Raw genomic sequence first — 18,203 nt, forward strand, 5'->3', positions numbered from 1 at the left:
TGTCTTAAGATATATATTGGTCATGACTTTTCAAGATTTGTACAAAACTTTAATTTTGGAAGATTTTTCCTTGGTTCAAAAAATGATTTCCTTTAAAAAGATTCTTTGCAAAAAAAGAAAATTCTTGGCAACACAAATTTAAAAATATGTAATTGTACTACTGGTACCGTAGTTTTTATTTTTTAAACCAAGACCAAACAGCTTCATGATATTAAAACACTTTCTGACGAAATCACCTGTATATAACACATAATATCATGTACATAATATATTACATAATTACAACAAATAATTGTTTAAAATAAATTTTTTTCAGATTTTATGTTGAGACATAAAAATATGGTTATATATAGCACTAAGCGCTTGTAATCAGCACTTTTTTTTATGACATTAAAATTTTAAGTATAAAAACAAATCTTTTTTTCCATTAATTTTGAAAATAATAGTTTAATATAGTCCAAATTCATGACTGTGCAATTCAGATAACAAATTCATCACTGATTTGAATTACATTTATTAATTGATTTTAGTTAATTAACTTTTCGAATAAATTACAAATATTTGTACTAGGTTGCTACTACAAAGTATAATTTTTTGATAACGAAAGCCACGCATGTCTGTAGTATATCGTAATCAATATATCTCAACATGATCTTCTGTTTAAGTAAGTGCAACACCTCTTCTCTTAAAACAGAAATGTTAAGAATACATTGTTTTAAAAGAAAACGATTTTACTTCTATTTTCGAAAATATGTATTCCAGATTAGTTTACTTTTTTGCGTATATTTTTTTTTTGTATTATATATACTTGTATTATTATTCAGTAAAAATAACAGTCAAAATTATTTGTCGGACCTCATTCAAAAGAACGACTACATAAATACTCAAAGTTTCAGTGCTTCAAGAATTCTTCTTAATCATCTGTTTTGTCTCTTTTTTGTTAATAAAATGAGCTCCACCCTCTGTCACATTTTCCATACACCTTTCTTGCGATCTTCCTCAGCTTCTAGTGCTCTATGATCGCGATGATATAGTGCTCTATATTGTCTTCATCAATTCTATGCTTAATAATAAAAGGTATTCGTGAAAATTGCCCAACAGCCGGTACTGCGGCCAGAAGAGACCTATTGTACCAGTTTCACTATTGATTAAACAAAGCCCCTTAAAGCTTTGTGAATAAAGTCTAGAACTAAATCTAGAGAAGAGTTCTTAATCTGTTCTGGTGACAGAAATTCCTTATGAAACAGGTTTCTTCTGTGCGTTATTAAAGCTGGACAGTCACAAAGAATGTGCATGGTTGTTTCCTCATCTTCGAGGCATAATCTGCATTCCGAGTTAGCAGATAATTGTAGTTTATGAAGGTGATATTTCAGACCATAATGACCTGTAATGAAACCCGTTATCATCCTTAAATTACATTTTGAGAATTTAAGAATGTTTTTGTAGGAGTAAGGTGTTATCAGTGCTTTGCTTTGTCTGAGTCCTGGAAAGTTTACCCAGTACTCTAGCCGCATATGATTTTCCATTTCCTTGATAATCTGTTTTGTACTAGCCCAGTTTATTCCACAAAAGGGTTGAGGGCCTATAAAAGCAGTTTTTGATGCAGTTCTGGCAAGCTCATCAGCTTTTTCATTTCCCAAAACTCCTCTGTGGCCCGGAACCCAGTAAAGGTTTACCTTATTCCGAGCTGCAAGTGATTGCAGAAGATCGTAACACTCAAGGACCTGTTTTGATTTGAAAGTCCAAGAAGAAAGAGCTTTAAGAGCAGCCTGGCTGTCAGAGTAAATAACAATTTTCGAGCCAGAAGGTTTTTTGATTAAATTGGATCTTACGCATAAGTTGATTGCGTGGATTTCAGCTTGGAAGACACTCGGCCATGTGCCCATTGCTTCCGAAATGCTGGTGTTGGGTCCAAATACACCAGCGCCAGTGCCTTCATCCATCTTTGATCCATCTGTGTACCAAACCAAACTTTTTGGGTCAACCTGTGGGCCTCCATTCTCCCACGTTGAACGTGATGGTAGGTGTACCTCAAATTTTTTGCCAAAACGATGGAGTTCTGTTGTATAGTCTCCATCGCATTGAGGAATTTTATGTGCTCCAAATTTTTTAATATTGTTGTATGACCAAGTCAAGACAACCTTGTTCATGTGGAGTTTTAGTCGAAGCGCACTAAGCGCAGCCGTAGATTGAATGTGTATGTGCAGAGGTGTCAATCCAAGTATTGCCTCAAGTGCTGCAGTTGGACTTGTCCTCATAGCACCTGTCATTAAGAGACACGCTAATCTCTGGAGCTTCATGCAAACAGCAATAGATCCAGCCTGTGTGACCTTTTGCCACCAAACCAGGCAACCATATGTCATGATAGGACGTACTACTGCCTGATATATCCAAAATATAATCTTTGGGTTTAGGCCCCAAGTTTTACCTATACAGGACCGTATTGTCCATAAAGCCGTTAATGCTTTGTTGTATACTTTATTTAAGTGTGAACTCCAAGTGAGTTTACCATCTAGGACAACACCTAGGTACTTTGTTTCACTGGAAAGAGAAATATTAGTGTTTCCTAAACGTACGGGACCTATGTCTAGTTTACGTTTGAGTGTGAAAGGCACAACAACAGTTTTCTCCGGATTTATGGAGAGACCCTCACTTTCGCACCACGCTAAAATGCGTCGAAGGTGCCCTATCAATATCTCTGATAGACTCCTACCATGCTTTCCAGATACTATTATAACTAGATCGTCTGCATACCCAATGGCGTCACAACCAATATTCTCCAACAAGATTAAAAGTTCATCAACAACCACTGACCAGAGCAAAGGAGACAGTACTCCACCCTGTGGGCAACCTTTTGCGGCCTCAACAGCTACAGACGTTCTACCTAAGGTTGATGTAATTTTTCTGCTTTGAAGTATCGCCTCAATCCAGGAAATAACATTAAAATCAACATTTCTGTTAGTTAAGGCATTCGAGATCGAGCCATAACTCGTATTGTCGAAAGCTCCTTCAATATCCAGAAATGCACAAAGCGCAATTTCTTTGTTTTTGTGGGCCTTTTCAATTCTACTGACCAAGTTATGTAAGGCCAATTCGGTAGATTTCCCTTTGGAATAAGCGAATTGAGTTTTGTGAAGAGGTTGACTTTTAGACAGTTCTGTACGAATATAGATATCTATGAGTCTTTCCATAGTTTTCAGGAGGAAGGATGAGAGACTAATCGGTCTATACGATTTAGCGTCATCACTTGGTCTATTACCATTTTTTGGTATAAATACCACTTTCACTTCTCTCCAAGCTTCAGGTATATGTTTCCAGCAAAGGCTAGCCCTAAAAAGCACCTTTAAAGGATTGATAAGAACGTCTATGCCGTTTTGTATAAGTGCCGGGAAGATACCATCACTTCCTGGTGACTTGAAGGGACTGAAAGAATTAACTGCCCATCTGATTTTATCAATGTCAAAAATGATACCAGATAATCGATTCTCTGGTTGTTCATAACTTAACGTGCGCCTATCTATGGATGCATCACATAAGATCGATCCTGGAAAATGCACATGTAGTAAATGTTGTAAAGTTTCCCTGCCATTTGCTGTGTAGAGACCATCATTCTTTTTCAATAGACCAATGTCATTTGAAAGAGACTTTCTCAACACTTTATGAAGGCGAGCCATTTGCGGAGTGTTGTCAACACCGTCACAGAAAGTTTTCCATGATTTCCGTTTAGATTTTCTAATCTCATTGTTGTAGGCAGTCAAGGATGTTTTATAGTCGACCCACACCCCTGATCGCTTTGGTAAATTAAAAAGCTTCCTAACCTCCCTGCGCATTTCTTCGAGCCTTTTGTTCCACCATGGCACATCCCGTCTGGATGTACGTGGTTCAACCTTACATGCATCTTCATGCGCCTGAGAGATAACAGAGTTTATTTGATCTGCAGCTAATTCAAGTTCATCAATATGACTGATTGAATTCAGTAACTGGTCCTCCTTACTAGCTAAGGATAGTCTAAAGATTTCCCAGTTGATACACTTACGTGCAGCTGGCAAATTTTTATGTAAAAAGTGACCCGGCAGTTCAAAAAGAATATGTTGGTGGTCAGATAAAGAAACCTCCTTTGAGACCCTCCAATTAACAACATAATTGGAGATAAATTGACTAGAAAGAGTAAGGTCAAGAACCTCTCTTCTAATGGCATTAATAAAAGTGGGTTCAGAACCATTGTTCAATATGCTGACGTTATTACTACTAAAGTATTCTAAAAGCATTTGCCCTCTTCTATTTATGTTAGTACTACCCCATAAGGTATGGTACGCATTTGCGTCGCAACCAATTATAAATTGTAAATTATTTGATTTGCAATAACTTACCAAGTTTGTGACTGCTTCAGGTGGTGCTTCATCTGCATCGCCTGGAAAGTAGGCCGATGCGATCACGATCTCTCGTGTTCCGCACTCCGTCGGGATCTCAAAAATGGCCGACACCAAGTCCCTCTGGATGAAATCTGGAATTGGAATACAGTTAACATTTTTGTTTACTAGTATAGCAGTTCTAGGCGACTCTTGTCACGTTTATATATCAACTTACTTGATTGATGTTGAAGGCCTTTTATATGCCCACCGACTGTCCATGGCTCCTGGATAAGCGCTATGGCCAGTCCTTTTGTGGCGAAGGTCCTGCACAAGGTAGCCGATGCTCCTTTCGCGTGGTGCAGGTTCGCCTGTAACACCCCTATGGTGCTCATTTTTGTTGAGTTTTATTGAGAGAGCGTTCGACTTCCTTTTGAAGTCGAGCTCTTCGTGGCCCTTTTTCCTTCTGGCGCTCTTTTGGAGTTGTTGATGCTCCACCCACAGGTGGCCGCATCCAAAGCCTTTTTTGAATGGCGGCTCTACTAGTAGTTGGGGCCTCATTTGGATTCACAATAGACGTAAGTGTTGATTGTGGGACCACGTGCTCCACTTTCTGTTTCTCCGTCCTTGTGATCTGGAGTTTATTTGGAACCTTTTGTTCCACAGGCCGTTGTTCTGGCTGCCCCTCCTTTGTCATACTGTTAGTTTTAAGCAGTAGCTTGACATGGCTGAAGCGATATGCAATTCTGCCTCCACTCTGGACCAGTGAGTTCCAGGATGCATCGTCGACAGCAAAGACGATGTGGAGCAGTGGACCTTCTGCGGTCCGCTGTAATACCTTCCAGGTGCTTGCTTTAATCCTGTTCTGGGCCTCAATTGTGGCAAGAACCTTGGTATTTTCAAAATCGCAACTGTGTGGGAAGTATCCTCGCACCAGATGTGTTTTTGGAAACTCCGACTCTTCAACCACTTTGGCGCCCAGTTTAGCCTTTGTTGCAATAGCTGCCGCATTTTTACGGACCCATTCAGCCGTTTGGTTATTTGTGCACACCATCATGAGCCATCCCGTACGAGGGAAACAACCTTCAAATTCTGGTTTAACCTCGTCAGACGCCAACTCTATGGCAGTCTCAATTATAGCCTCCTGTAGGTGTGCAGTCTGTTCCCTGTTTAGGGGGCACTTAGCCAAATCAAAAGGAACAAATCCTAATTTGATCCCCTTGGCCTGACTGGCTACTTGGCTGAAAGAGGGTTTACTCGATCCCTGAATCGAGGTGTTTTGTTTTGGTTTCTTACCAGCTGGCATGACCATGTCGTCAGATAAAGCCCTTTTAGCTGGCGCACGAGTTGGAAGTTTAGAAACCATGTCTAGGGCCACATCCCTAGAGTGTCCCTGACTCATGTAAGCCTTTAACCTCCTCTTCTGCATTGAGTTCAGTTTAACAAAACCCTTCTGGTCATGTAAACTGATCCCTTTCATACAAACATTGACAACAGTAGCACCTGACTGTTGAGAACAGAGACTGACTCCGTCAATGTCAATAGAGGCAGCATCAGACCCTTCAGTTTCTGTGCTGCTAGCATCAGTATACTGTGAAAAAACAACATTTTCCACAGCGTGTATATTTTTGCAGATGTGCCCAACAGCACCATCTGCAAAAGGTTCACTGACCTTTGACACAACAGTCGACTGGTCGTTGTTAATTCCCTGCCCGACAGCAGTAGTGTTTGATGCGATAAGGGTAGCATCATCCCCTTTAGTTTGTTCATTAGACGTATCCATATGATATCCCACGAGTATTAGGGAAGTATAAAGTCGCCATCGGCAGAGCCCATTTACCGACAGAAGGCAAATTGAAAGCGGAGGTCGCCTGGTATCCGCAGTTCGCTATTAAGGTCATCACTAGCCCCGTGACCAAGTTCCTACAGGCATAGCTGTTCCACCGTAGATTGGGGGGTTGTTCGGGTCTCATTCATACATACACACATACTACACCATACACCATACATCCTAGGTACAAAAACTATAGATTGTTTCATATCTTCAATCAAACCCAGGGTGTTTTCCTTCACCCCGCCTAGTTGCTGGCGACCCCAAAACCAGCAGAGACATGACCTAACTGCTTTGGGATCACCGATCCTACAAACAACTAAACTTCCATTAAAGGCCGATCGATTGACTAACGAACTTAATGAGTAGCACCAAAATGCAAAGACTCATCTACTCCCCGAGACGCTAAGATGTTATAGTAGCCATTCGGACCACGTCAGTCAGCCTACATAAAGTTACTACTAATACACATAAAATTACTACTACTACAAATACTACGTAAAATAAAACAAACACAACTACATAAAACAACAAAACATAGACTACATGACAACACAAAACTACCTAAAGGTAGATCTTGGTTGTACACCTCGTTCTAGAAACGTTAAAAATTCACAGTCGTCTGACAAATGCCAGGTGATTGCGAATATTCATATTTATAGTCCGAGTTGTAGCTAAGCCCCTACACCACGTCAAGGTGCCTACCATGTAGAGGTTTCTATGCTTACATCCGCATAAAAATTGATCAGTTTCATCATTGCATTTGTAAATCACTCCTTTCATATACTGAAGCAAATATCTTTTGGAGAATTTCCGTTTTGAAGAGTTTAAGAGAGCATATATGCTTAACCGATAGTGACGATATTTCAGCGACAACGGAATAGATATTTATTTTTTTGTATAGCAACTTATTCTTAAACGCTCATTGAGTGAATATAATCCTCTTTTTAAATATCCTTATTTATGTCATGCTATCATCAATTATTAACTACTTGAGTATTTGAAATCATTTATAAGGCATATTTAAAGTTGTTCTAAACTTAAGTGCAGTTTAATAATATTCTCATACAATATATTACTAATTTATTAATTATAGAAATGCTATTCACTTCCTTCTTGTGAGCTGTGAGCCCAATTACTAAAGTTTCAAAAAGAATACCAAACTACATATTCCGGAAGAAGATATACTAATAAATAGGAAATTACTTAAGAGTATTTATACTCCCTAATTAAAAAACTTTGATAATCTTATATAAAAGACTTTAGAATATCTCAGCATGAAAAATCTTCATATTCCTTATTATCCTTAAGCATTATAAAAACTTTAAGAAACTTTGTATTATTTAACTGCTTGGAAAATTTAAATATTTATTTTCTGCTTATAATATAAATAGAAAATTCTTATCTGCTTTTAAATAGAAAACAAGAAATTTTCTCCTTTGTGAAAGAATATGCAGAAATTTTAATTGAAAATCACATACATAAATACAGGGTTATTTTAGCATAATCAACTGCTTTATTAGTTTTATAAAGATTTAAATAATTCTCTCAAAAATTCCAAAATAAATGTAAGAGGAATAATAGTTAGACTAAAAAATGCAATAGTCATAATAAATTTAAGAAATACAAAAAAAAATCATCTATGTTTATACGAGTATCCTTCCACAATGATGCTATAACCCACATCCTGTTTCCATTTGCTTATGTGCTCGTAAACTCATTGAAATTTTTGTTGAGGTAAACTGTTTCTGTATTTTCTTAATATTATTTCCTCTACAATTTTTGCCGAGAGCAATTCTTTCCATTGTTTTCCAATAGTTCACTGTAAACCTTTTGTAATGACCGAAATCACAAAATTGTATGGGAAGTACTTAAAAACACAATAATTGCCCCCTGAGGATGTGTCATCAAGTGAACCGTGTCCTTTTTAGTTTGTTTTAAAGGCACTCATCTTTATTGTTTTAAACTTCTTGAAAACAAGCACAACATTAAACAAAACATCTAAACATCACATACAGATGTGCTCACTCTGAAACATCACACAATTCCTTATACATGTTAAGTACAAAATAAAAATGAAATACAATGCGTGCGAAGGAACACAGCAAAACACTTAAATATCCTTACATATCCTTACATATACTCGAACATCCCTACAAGCACTAAAGTTGGTAATAGACGTTGAAATTTTAAAATCGTAGCAAGAAAATCAATATTATTTTAGCAGGGAGATGAATACATGTGAGTGACAGCACTCTGCTTAGAAGATAAGTTTTACTTAGGTTCTATCAAGTGCGCTCGTTATAATATCACAGTGAAGTTTTAAAATAGGTATCTTCTTAAATTGAAATATAAGTAGACATTATAATATAGTCTTAACCAAACATAATGGCTAATAAGCCGGAGTTGAACAGATTTTTTAATCAGTATTTTTGTAATTAGAACCGACTTTAGCTTGTTAAAGAGTAGGCGGCCAAAATTAGAATCTCTCATAATATATTTCTCATATATAATATTACAGTCAGAATCAATCAGTCAGAAAAAAATCAAACTCTGGAAGATATTTTTGTACTCAAATTCTGGATCAGGAATCTGTTGTGGCAGTATAAAGTAAGGAGATATTTCTTTAATGTATCCATTAAGAAACTCGGTCAGATAGTTAAGAAAGCTGGAACCTATACATTATTATATAATATTAAAAGTTTCGACATGAAATCGTTCAACAGCCGGTACTGCGGTCAGAAGAGTCCTATTGTACCAATATCACTATTGATTACACAAATCCCTTTAAAGCTTTGTGAATAAAGTCTAGTACCAAATCTAGAGAAGTGTTTTTAATTTGATCTGATGACAGAAGTTTTATATGCAACAAGTTTCTTCTGAGCGTTATAAAAGATGGACAGTCACAAAGAATATGCATAGTAGTTTCCTCATCTTCGAGACATAATATGCATTCCGAATTAGCAGAGAATTGTAGTTTATGAAGGTGATATTTCAATCCATAATATCCTGTAAAGAAACCCGTTTAAGGATGCCTTTATAGGAGTAAGGTTTTATCAGTGCTTTGCTTTGTCTAAGTCTTGGGAAGTGTTCCCAGTATTCCGGCCGCATGTGATTTTCAATTTACTTGATGATTTGTTTTCAACTGACGCAGTTGATTTCATAAAGAGGTTGAGGGAGAGTTTTTAATGCAGTTTTGGCTAGCTCATCAGCTTGTTTATTTCTCAAAACTCCTCTGTGACCCGAAACCCAATAAAGGCTAACCTTACTCCGAGTTGCAAGTAACTGCAGGAGCTCATACCCATACCCCATCGTCTATATTTTCCTCTTCTTTGAGTGAAGAAGAAGAAAATTGAAGAGAATATTGAAGAGAGTCCTCTTCAGTACTATAGAAATCCTAAAACAATCCAAATTCTCTTAAACTTCATATATTAATTAAATTGTTCTGCAAGGATAAATGCATATGTAGCATATCCTTTTCACATTTGTTTGCTGGGTTATTTTTATACATAAGTTATACATCACACACACACATTCACAGCCAAGCACACACACCTGCAAGTACATTGTGTGTATTAAAAAATTGTGAATTGATTTATTTTGTTATTGGCAGTTAAAGGATAACCGAACACATAAATTTATTGCTCATTTTAAGCATTTAAAGGATGCAAAACAGGCAAACTTATTCGATAAGCAAAACAGGAGGAAAATAATAGCTTCGGAAAACGAAAACAAAAATATTTTCCTTGACTTTTGTGATGAACTAAGCCTGTTGGCTGAGTGTTTTTGAGGTTAGAAAACAGGACTCTTGTGTTATTCTAAGTTTGAAAATATTTTATTTTGTAAATTCTGTACAGTTTTTGTTAAATACGAACTAAACTAAATTAATTAAAAGTTTCAATAAAACAAAATTATGCAGCAAAATTTTCTGTTTATATCAAATTGCATATTTTTAAAATACCACAGGATGAAAAGTGATTTTGTTAGAAAATTGATTAAAGTAAATATGAGAAAGTTTATTAAAAATTATGCAATTTAAGGCAGAATACCAAATAATTCATGAGCTTCTTTCATATTCATAAAATTATCAATACACTATATTTATTGCAAATTTGTAGTTTCCATAGAGAAAATTCTTCGAAAGCATATTTGTATTGAAACATATTAATTTTAGGATAAGGACGATACAAAAACAAATTCTTGCTGCTCACAATTTTCACCAATAAAAGTAATTTTATGTACCTTATATTCATGAAAATTAATTTTATAGGGCAAGTTACAATAGGTTAAATTAGGTTGGTTTGGCGGCTTCGTACACCAAAGCTAACTTGAGGTCAAATAATTGCCCATTGTGACACCACAGATGGAAGCATTGCGTCTGTGCTAGACGAAGAGATTTATCAAAATAGTTAAAAAGATTAGAGGAAGACTCCTTTATTTAAGTTGAAATCAACTAACCTGACGTGCACTTAAATTTAACTATATTCTTAAAAGAAAACAACTTTATCAGGTCGGTAAAGAAACCTTTCCAAAATTATTGAATATTTGTTTCAGCTAAATTTAAACACTAGCACCCATAAGATTGAAAACAGTTTTGTTTTCTTCTACAGAGTTGCAGTTATAGCAGATTAAATTTAATTAAATGTTTTCTTAATAAACAGTAACTTATCACCATCGATATTGCGTCACAGAGTAGGATCTACTTTAGTTACAGCAGCTTAACGGTGCACTTCTTGTGTAAATTGACAGAAAAAAATCCATTAGTCTAACAATAATTTTCTTTCACCAAAGCTTTTTTAGCTATGCATCAGAATGGACTAAGAACGTACTTCTTGAATTGAAAGATTTCATTTCTGGAACAAATATATGTCATACAGAACGCTATCAGGTAGGTTTGGTGCTTGTTCGATCACATTAGATCAGCTTTTTGCCAAAAATCTTTCCATAATGATAGCTATATCATATAAGAGGTTAGTGAAAAGTAAAATTGAAAGAGTAAATATGCACAGTTACAGATCAAGCTTTAATCTCACATCGTAGAACAGTACAGTGCTACCAACTTACATTAAAAATTATGGACGTATCTTTTGCTCGCATTATTCAAATCAAGGATTCCAAACTATTAACTCAAAAATAAGTTTAAATATTCAGCTGTAAGTAAACATATAATTATCAGTGTAAATACATATATATGAGTATTTTCTTCAAGAAATATTATAGCAAGAAATGATCAAAAGCATATATGCTTTAACAAATTCTGTAGTTTTCATTACACTCAGGTCTTTATAATTTTCGCTTTAAATACACTAACATACACTATCAAGCATATTCGACCATGTTTTATCCTCTTTGATGTATCCTTTCTAATAAACGAAATTTTTCATTTTCCTACTATTTTTTCCTACTTTTTTCTAATCAAGTCAATCTGCATTTTGTGTTTGTAGCAAAAACTAAACTGCAAACATTAAAAGTTGGTGTGCTCAGCAAAACGTAAATCAGCTTATGCAGTATGCAATATTTGCAACAGTTTTAATTATTTTAATGAGAGGGAAAATCCACATGCAACTTGATCCACAATTAAAAGCAATACGCCTCTTTGAAGCTTATCTCAAACGAAAGGCAGCACAAACAAGAGCTGCATTCGCATCCAGATAAATTAAATTCGGATCCAAACGGTTCAGTACAGTTTTTAATTCCCCCTCTGCCTGCTGCAATATTTGATTTGTTCAAACAAAAAATGAGTATCTCAAATGCCAAAACATTCTCCATGTCAAACTAAAAATATGCGAAAAAAAACTTTTAAACAAATCTCTACGACCACGCAAAGCCATGCAATTATACCTACTCCAAATTGGTCAAAAGGGCAGATTTAGTCAGGCTGCATGTGTGCAAAGCGGTTGGGGCTCTGAAAGCTACAACTAGACAATAACAACAACAACAAGAGCAGCAATGTAGATTGCATATATGTAGAAATGAGTTCGGTTGGTTATAGTCATGAAATGGATGCAGCGTCATGCGCTTAGTGGGTTGACTTCTCCATTGACTTTGTCACGAAATTTTTGCTTAGTTATGTGTCATGTTTCCGATTTGTAGGAGTATTGGGCGGGAGTACTATGCTGTTTTACCAGAAATTGAGTGAAGCTGATACGATACTGTGTTGTGTGCAGTTGGCATACAAAGACATAAATTTTATGCAGCACAGCTTGTTTACATGCTGATAAGAGACTGGCAGCATCGCTTGCATTCGCAATTTGATATCGGATATTGTAAAAATTATATATGAAAACATCACACTCTCATGTTTCAAATATGTAGAATTGTTTGTCAGTCCTCACTATACTGTTAAATAGGCAAACCTTTAGGTGATATTTTGTAATGTACTAAAAGTTGGCATTTGTTAGAAGTATAAAATGTGTATAAGATAGAGATCATCTCTTTGTTTCTGTAATACTTTCAATGAATATAGTATATAATACTACTATTATATTAATGCAGTTTCTTTCTCTTGAAAGTTTTTTCCGTAGACTTTTATTATTTGCTACAGTAGCTGGGCTGAAAATACTTATTAATTGCTTTTTTAAATAACTGTTCACACTGAAATCAATATTAATCAGTCCGAAAATAGTCTTACCGAGACTGGATCCGCCATTGAATTATATGAACTGGAACGATATTATGCATAAAGCTGATTTACATTCAAAATCTGTAATATAAAGCAAAAGAATGTGATGATAAGCGATATATTCTAGGAACAGTCATATAAGAAGGAACAGTCTTGCAGCTATTTTATTCCATGGACTGGTATATTTTTAAGCCTAAAATGAACCCACAACTAAATCTCTGAAAGAACAGTGGTTTATAATCAGAAGAAGTTGCCGATAAGTATTCAGATAGATGATATAAAGCAGAAGAATGTGATGATAATCGAAATATTCTAGGAACAGTCATATAAGAAGGAACAGTCTTGCAGCTATTTTATTCCATGGACTGGAATATTATAAAGCCTAAAATGGACCCACAACTAAATCTCTGAAAGCACAGTGGTTTGTAATCAAAAGAAATTGCCGATAAGTATTCAGATAGATGACATAAAGTAAAAGAATATGATGATCAGCGAAATATTCCAGGAACAGTATGCAGTCATTTTATTCCATGGACTGGAATACTACTAAACCTAAAATGAACCAACAACTAAATCTCTGAAAGTAGAATGGTTTATAATCAAAAGAAGTTGCCGATAGTTCCAAAGTTCGAGAACAGTCTTTGGCAGAGCTTAGATTAGCTATCTTATTTCAGACACTGGAAGATTATTAAGCATGAAATGGGTCTATTGTAAATGGGTCTATATATACGATTATTAAGCATAAAATGGGTCGATTGTAGCAGAAAACATTTATCGTAGTAACAGAGTACTAAACTCCCAACGGATGCTTCTATAGATACTTGTAATTACGTTAGGAGTAGAGTACTTGGTTAGTTTCTATCTCATTCTGTTAAGTTTAATATGATTGAATAAATCTTTGTTTTGCTGCAAACTGCTTTGTTTTACTATTTCTAATATCGTTTTGTGAAAATTCTGTTTATTTTTCTTCTAATTTTTTCCTAATTCTAATTTTAATTTTAATAATTTTAGCATAGTACCCATAAGAGAAACTTTTTTTCCAAACAAATCCGGTTCACAATGCTTATCAATTTTTTAGTTTTTAGTCGATTTCATATTTTCAAATTTGTTCCGATTTTTATGTTCTTGGGTGCAAATAAATTTTTCCAATGGATTCGAAATTTATGTGTCAAGCATTTGAAAAATATTCAATGGAATGTGTACAAACGAATCAATGCATTTGTTTTTCTAAAAAGATAAAAGCAATTTATTTCTGTTATCACAGTGAGATATTTAAACAAATTCATAGCCTCAGATACATTTCTATTTTATTTGAAATAAAAATAAAATAAGAAGAATAGTTGCACATAGATAGTAGTCAAATGAAAATTGTTTCATTTTGATATAAAGAAAATATTTATAAATTGTTTGTTTCACTTATATCATGAAATACTTTTTAAGTGATAAATAAATAAATTTCATGAGCAGTGGTCAACAAATATTTATATTATTATACAATAATTCTATGCCTGCATAAGCTACAAATTTTTGAAATAAAAAGCATATTTGAGAGAAAATATATTGTATTAGTTACTGGACTGTTGCAGCATGAACTACTATTATAAAAAGTAGCAATAGTTATCCTTATATTCGGCTAAACAACTCATATTGGATACACTTTTGCATTAGAACTTATATTAAGTCATTCATATTTCTTAAGTTTCCGGAATTATTGGTGACATAAAATATTCATCTAGACGTGGTTTTCTCTACTGAGATATGATCAGCTCATTGCATGCAAACGGTGTATTTCATGATGACTAGTGTTCACTTAGTCTCACGACAAATATTTCTGAATACTTTCAACTTAATAACAAGTGCTTAAACTTGTATATTTCATCCTTTCAACTTTAAAATTCACACTGTCTTTTCTTGTCAGCTCTAACCTGTTTTTCTTAGCCGTCATATGCAAAGAAGTGTAACACTCGCAGGTATAACTAAACATTTTCTTGAGTAAATAGCGTAATTCACATAGGTTACTTCTATCGACAGTAGTATCTTAAAGCGATATTTTCCTGAAACCCATTAGATCTTGCAATATATATGTATGACGACTAAGCAACTATTTCTATATATATTTTTTTTCTATATTTTACGTACGACAAAGTAATACAAACTATACCCGTGTGTCAGTTAATGAGAGAATATACCTGATTGGGTGTCGAACTAGTTATCATCAGTAAGTAGAAATTTGAAGGTTTCCATAATTTTATTCAAATTTGCACCTCCGAAACAAATGCTATCCATGGAGATCTATAGAACAATTATAATTGCTGATATATGATTCTATATGTTTAACAGTCAATTTAAATTTGTTGGTCTCCATCTCGAACCTTCACAGTAGAGAATATTTATATTAAGTAGCTCATTACACTTATACTCCTGTATGCCGCTAAAAGAACCGCGAAGCAAAACAGGTAGTGTTAGAGAGAAAAGTTCCTCGTAAGACCTTTGCTCTATCACGAAATGTGGATTTGCTGTCTATATAAAAATATAGGTATGGAAATAATGACACAGCACTGGAAGTTTTTCAGGGGGAATTTATTCGCAATATCTTTGATCCATATTGAATTAGGAATGACTACCGTATTCAAAATAACCATCAGTTGTTCACACTCTATCATCGATACTATTTAATGAATTAATAGTGTCAATATTGGCTTCATTGGCTTGGTAGCATCGTTTCGAAAGGAACCACTGTTTGTTCGAACTCTTCATGACATCCATACTACTCAATAAAATAATAATATCGATATCAGCTCAAACGAAGGTATTTTTAGTAGAAAACGGAAGAGAAAGACGTAGGAGAAGAGAGTGTCTTTCATAGAATAATTAAATGAAGAGAGCACTATATATGAGACTAAAGAACGAGAAGAAGCACAGGTGCCTTGAGAAAAATGTTGTGTCGGGCCTTTCTTAATATAGGATTTCTATGGATTGATTGGAATGTAAATACATTAATTTATTGATTTAGTCCTCTATTTACCGGATTATGGTGATAATAATGGTATATATTACAATAACAATACGACCATAAAATGAAAGGAATATAGATACCCTAAAAGCAATAGTCTTAGAAAGCTTAAATAATCTAAAAGTTAATTGCTTATTTATGTTGAATTAAAGATAGGACATTACAAATTTTGGTGTATCGTAACGTGTGATAAAAGCCCATCACACCATTGTGTTTTCGGTATGAGTTGTGTTGAATATTTATCGATAAATTTAGTCAATATCTGCAAAAGCAATTTGTGCAAGTATTAATGATAATTTTCCAGCAAATTACGTAAATTTTTTGTTTTAAATTTTTAATGCTTTGAGTTTCTGGTTTGTTGGATTTTTTATCATTTCCGAGCCGCTGGTATATTTACGATATTTTTAAATGAAATTTTTTCGCCATAGATGAGGATACTCTTTACACTTGCAGCATTTGTGTTAGACATTTTCTTTTTTGTGCGTTTCTGTGACACTCACTTGCAGCAAAATGTGAAGTTTACAAACGACGAGGAAAAAATATTATTAATTTTAAACGCATGTGGTGACAAGAAGACAATATCTGCGGGTAAATATGTCACCTATGTTACCTATGAGGGACAGATTCTATAGCTTATTTTTAACTTAGAAAAAATATATTTTATATTGAACTGAAAAGGATTTCAATAAAAGCGTTTAATAAACAACATACTTTTAGGGGCATTTTAAAGTGCTCTAAAGTAACTTTAAAGCATTTTTTTTTAAATAAAATTAAATCCAATGAAATTAGTAACAATTTTATTTTTTTTTTATTTTAAATATTTTTATTAAACTAATCAGTATATTTTTAATTGCAAATATTTTAATTTTTTTGTTTTAATTTAACATTCTTGTTCATTTTGTTCGTCGACATCAATAAAATCGATAAAAAATTTAATTAAATGTTAAACCCGTGGCAGACCACAAATTCAGTTGATATTGTTTTTGTAGTACATTTTTTCATATGAAATAGATAATTTTAAACTCATTATCTGAACAAAAAATTAACTATTTTTTTTTAAATAATCAGCTTAATCACGATTTTTTAATATCAAGTTTGTATGTTTATTAATTTCAAAACAGTTATAAAAAAATCTTGTTAAAAATTAATTTATTAAGAAGAATTTTTTCATTTTAAATATTAAAAATTTTTATTATAAAAAGTTTGGTATTTAATTTGACATATGCAAACTTATTTATTGAACTCTAAACATGAAATAAAAACATAAATAATGAAATTTAACGACCATAAGTGTTTAAAAAAAATTATTAGCTTTAAATTTTATTTTATTATAATGAAAATGTCTAAATTAATAGATTAGTTTAGACAAAGTAGCACTTACTCACTTATACCATATGTCAATATCATGATATAAATGTAAAGTCTTATAAGAGTATGTAAGTGAGAGCTTTAATAGTGTTATTAATGTAACCATTTTAGATCCCTAAAAAAGTTCAGGATATATTTAAACTAAACAGCTGGACACTTTTATTAATGAAATGAGCCTATAACCTTGACCCTATTACTAACTGGAAATTTGCAGTTTGGTTTCCTTCTTCCTTCTCTTCGGTGCTATAACGTTGACAGTACTTACAAGTGACTACTTATAGTCTGGGGACATAGCTGCTAAATAACTAATATCCAATTATACATAACCTTAGGAATGTACATTTTTGTGAGGTAATGTAATTCTTTTGATTTTTTTCTGCCGAATTTTGGTTATATTTGTTTACGTTGAGGTTGAACGGGATATTTTCATTAATCTATACTTGAAAGACATTTTTTTCTACTTAGCAATGATAAGAAACAAACTTTCTTAATATACATATATGAAATATTATATTGGTATTGGTATGAAATACGGGGGCTGCTTTATATATAATGCGAATATTTATCATCAAAAATTGTTTTATTGTTCATTCCAAAAGAGACATCAAAAATTAACACTACAAAATATCTAACAATTTTCTGATGAAATGATCATTTCATCGGTACTTAAGTCTAGAACAAGAACTACAGGGAACTGAGTATACGCCAACCTGGGGAAGCCATTCAAAGAACAATATAATACCATTATAAGAACAATATTATGAGATGCGTGTGGTTAATATTCACCGGCTAGGTCCAAATGAGAAGAACCATTTATAGCGAACACCATATATAATTTTTAAAGTAGTTATAGGATAAGATCACGAGTAAACGGTCCTAAATAAAAAAGAAAAGTTCTGTTTCATCAAAACAGTGCATATTGTCTCACACGTTATTAGTTACATTATCGAATGCTCGTATTGCATTTCAAGTTTGTTTTGCATTCACAATATTCGACATAATTGTTATCTTGAGGTATTT

The 18,203-nt window shown here is 33.7% G+C and overlaps 2 protein-coding genes across 2 annotated transcripts in view; one reads left to right on the top strand and one right to left on the bottom strand.

The window, feature by feature from the left end:
* Positions 1-18,203, top strand: part of LOC119666810 (mucin-2-like) — a 167,467-nt gene that overhangs the window by 21,428 nt on the left and 127,836 nt on the right. The gene's annotated exons all lie outside the window — the stretch shown is intronic.
* Positions 4,377-5,117, bottom strand: LOC119670436. Its single transcript, XM_038080694.1, has 2 exons — positions 4,588-5,117; positions 4,377-4,504 (listed from the first exon to the last, which is right to left on the bottom strand). Exons 1-2 carry the CDS (start codon positions 4,908-4,910, stop codon positions 4,468-4,470), a joined length of 360 nt encoding a protein of 119 aa, XP_037936622.1. The 5' UTR covers positions 4,911-5,117; the 3' UTR covers positions 4,377-4,467.

This window comes from Teleopsis dalmanni, chromosome 1 (genome assembly GCF_002237135.1).
Source record: "Teleopsis dalmanni isolate 2A chromosome 1, ASM223713v2, whole genome shotgun sequence".
NCBI classification, from domain to species: domain Eukaryota; kingdom Metazoa; phylum Arthropoda; class Insecta; order Diptera; family Diopsidae; genus Teleopsis; species Teleopsis dalmanni.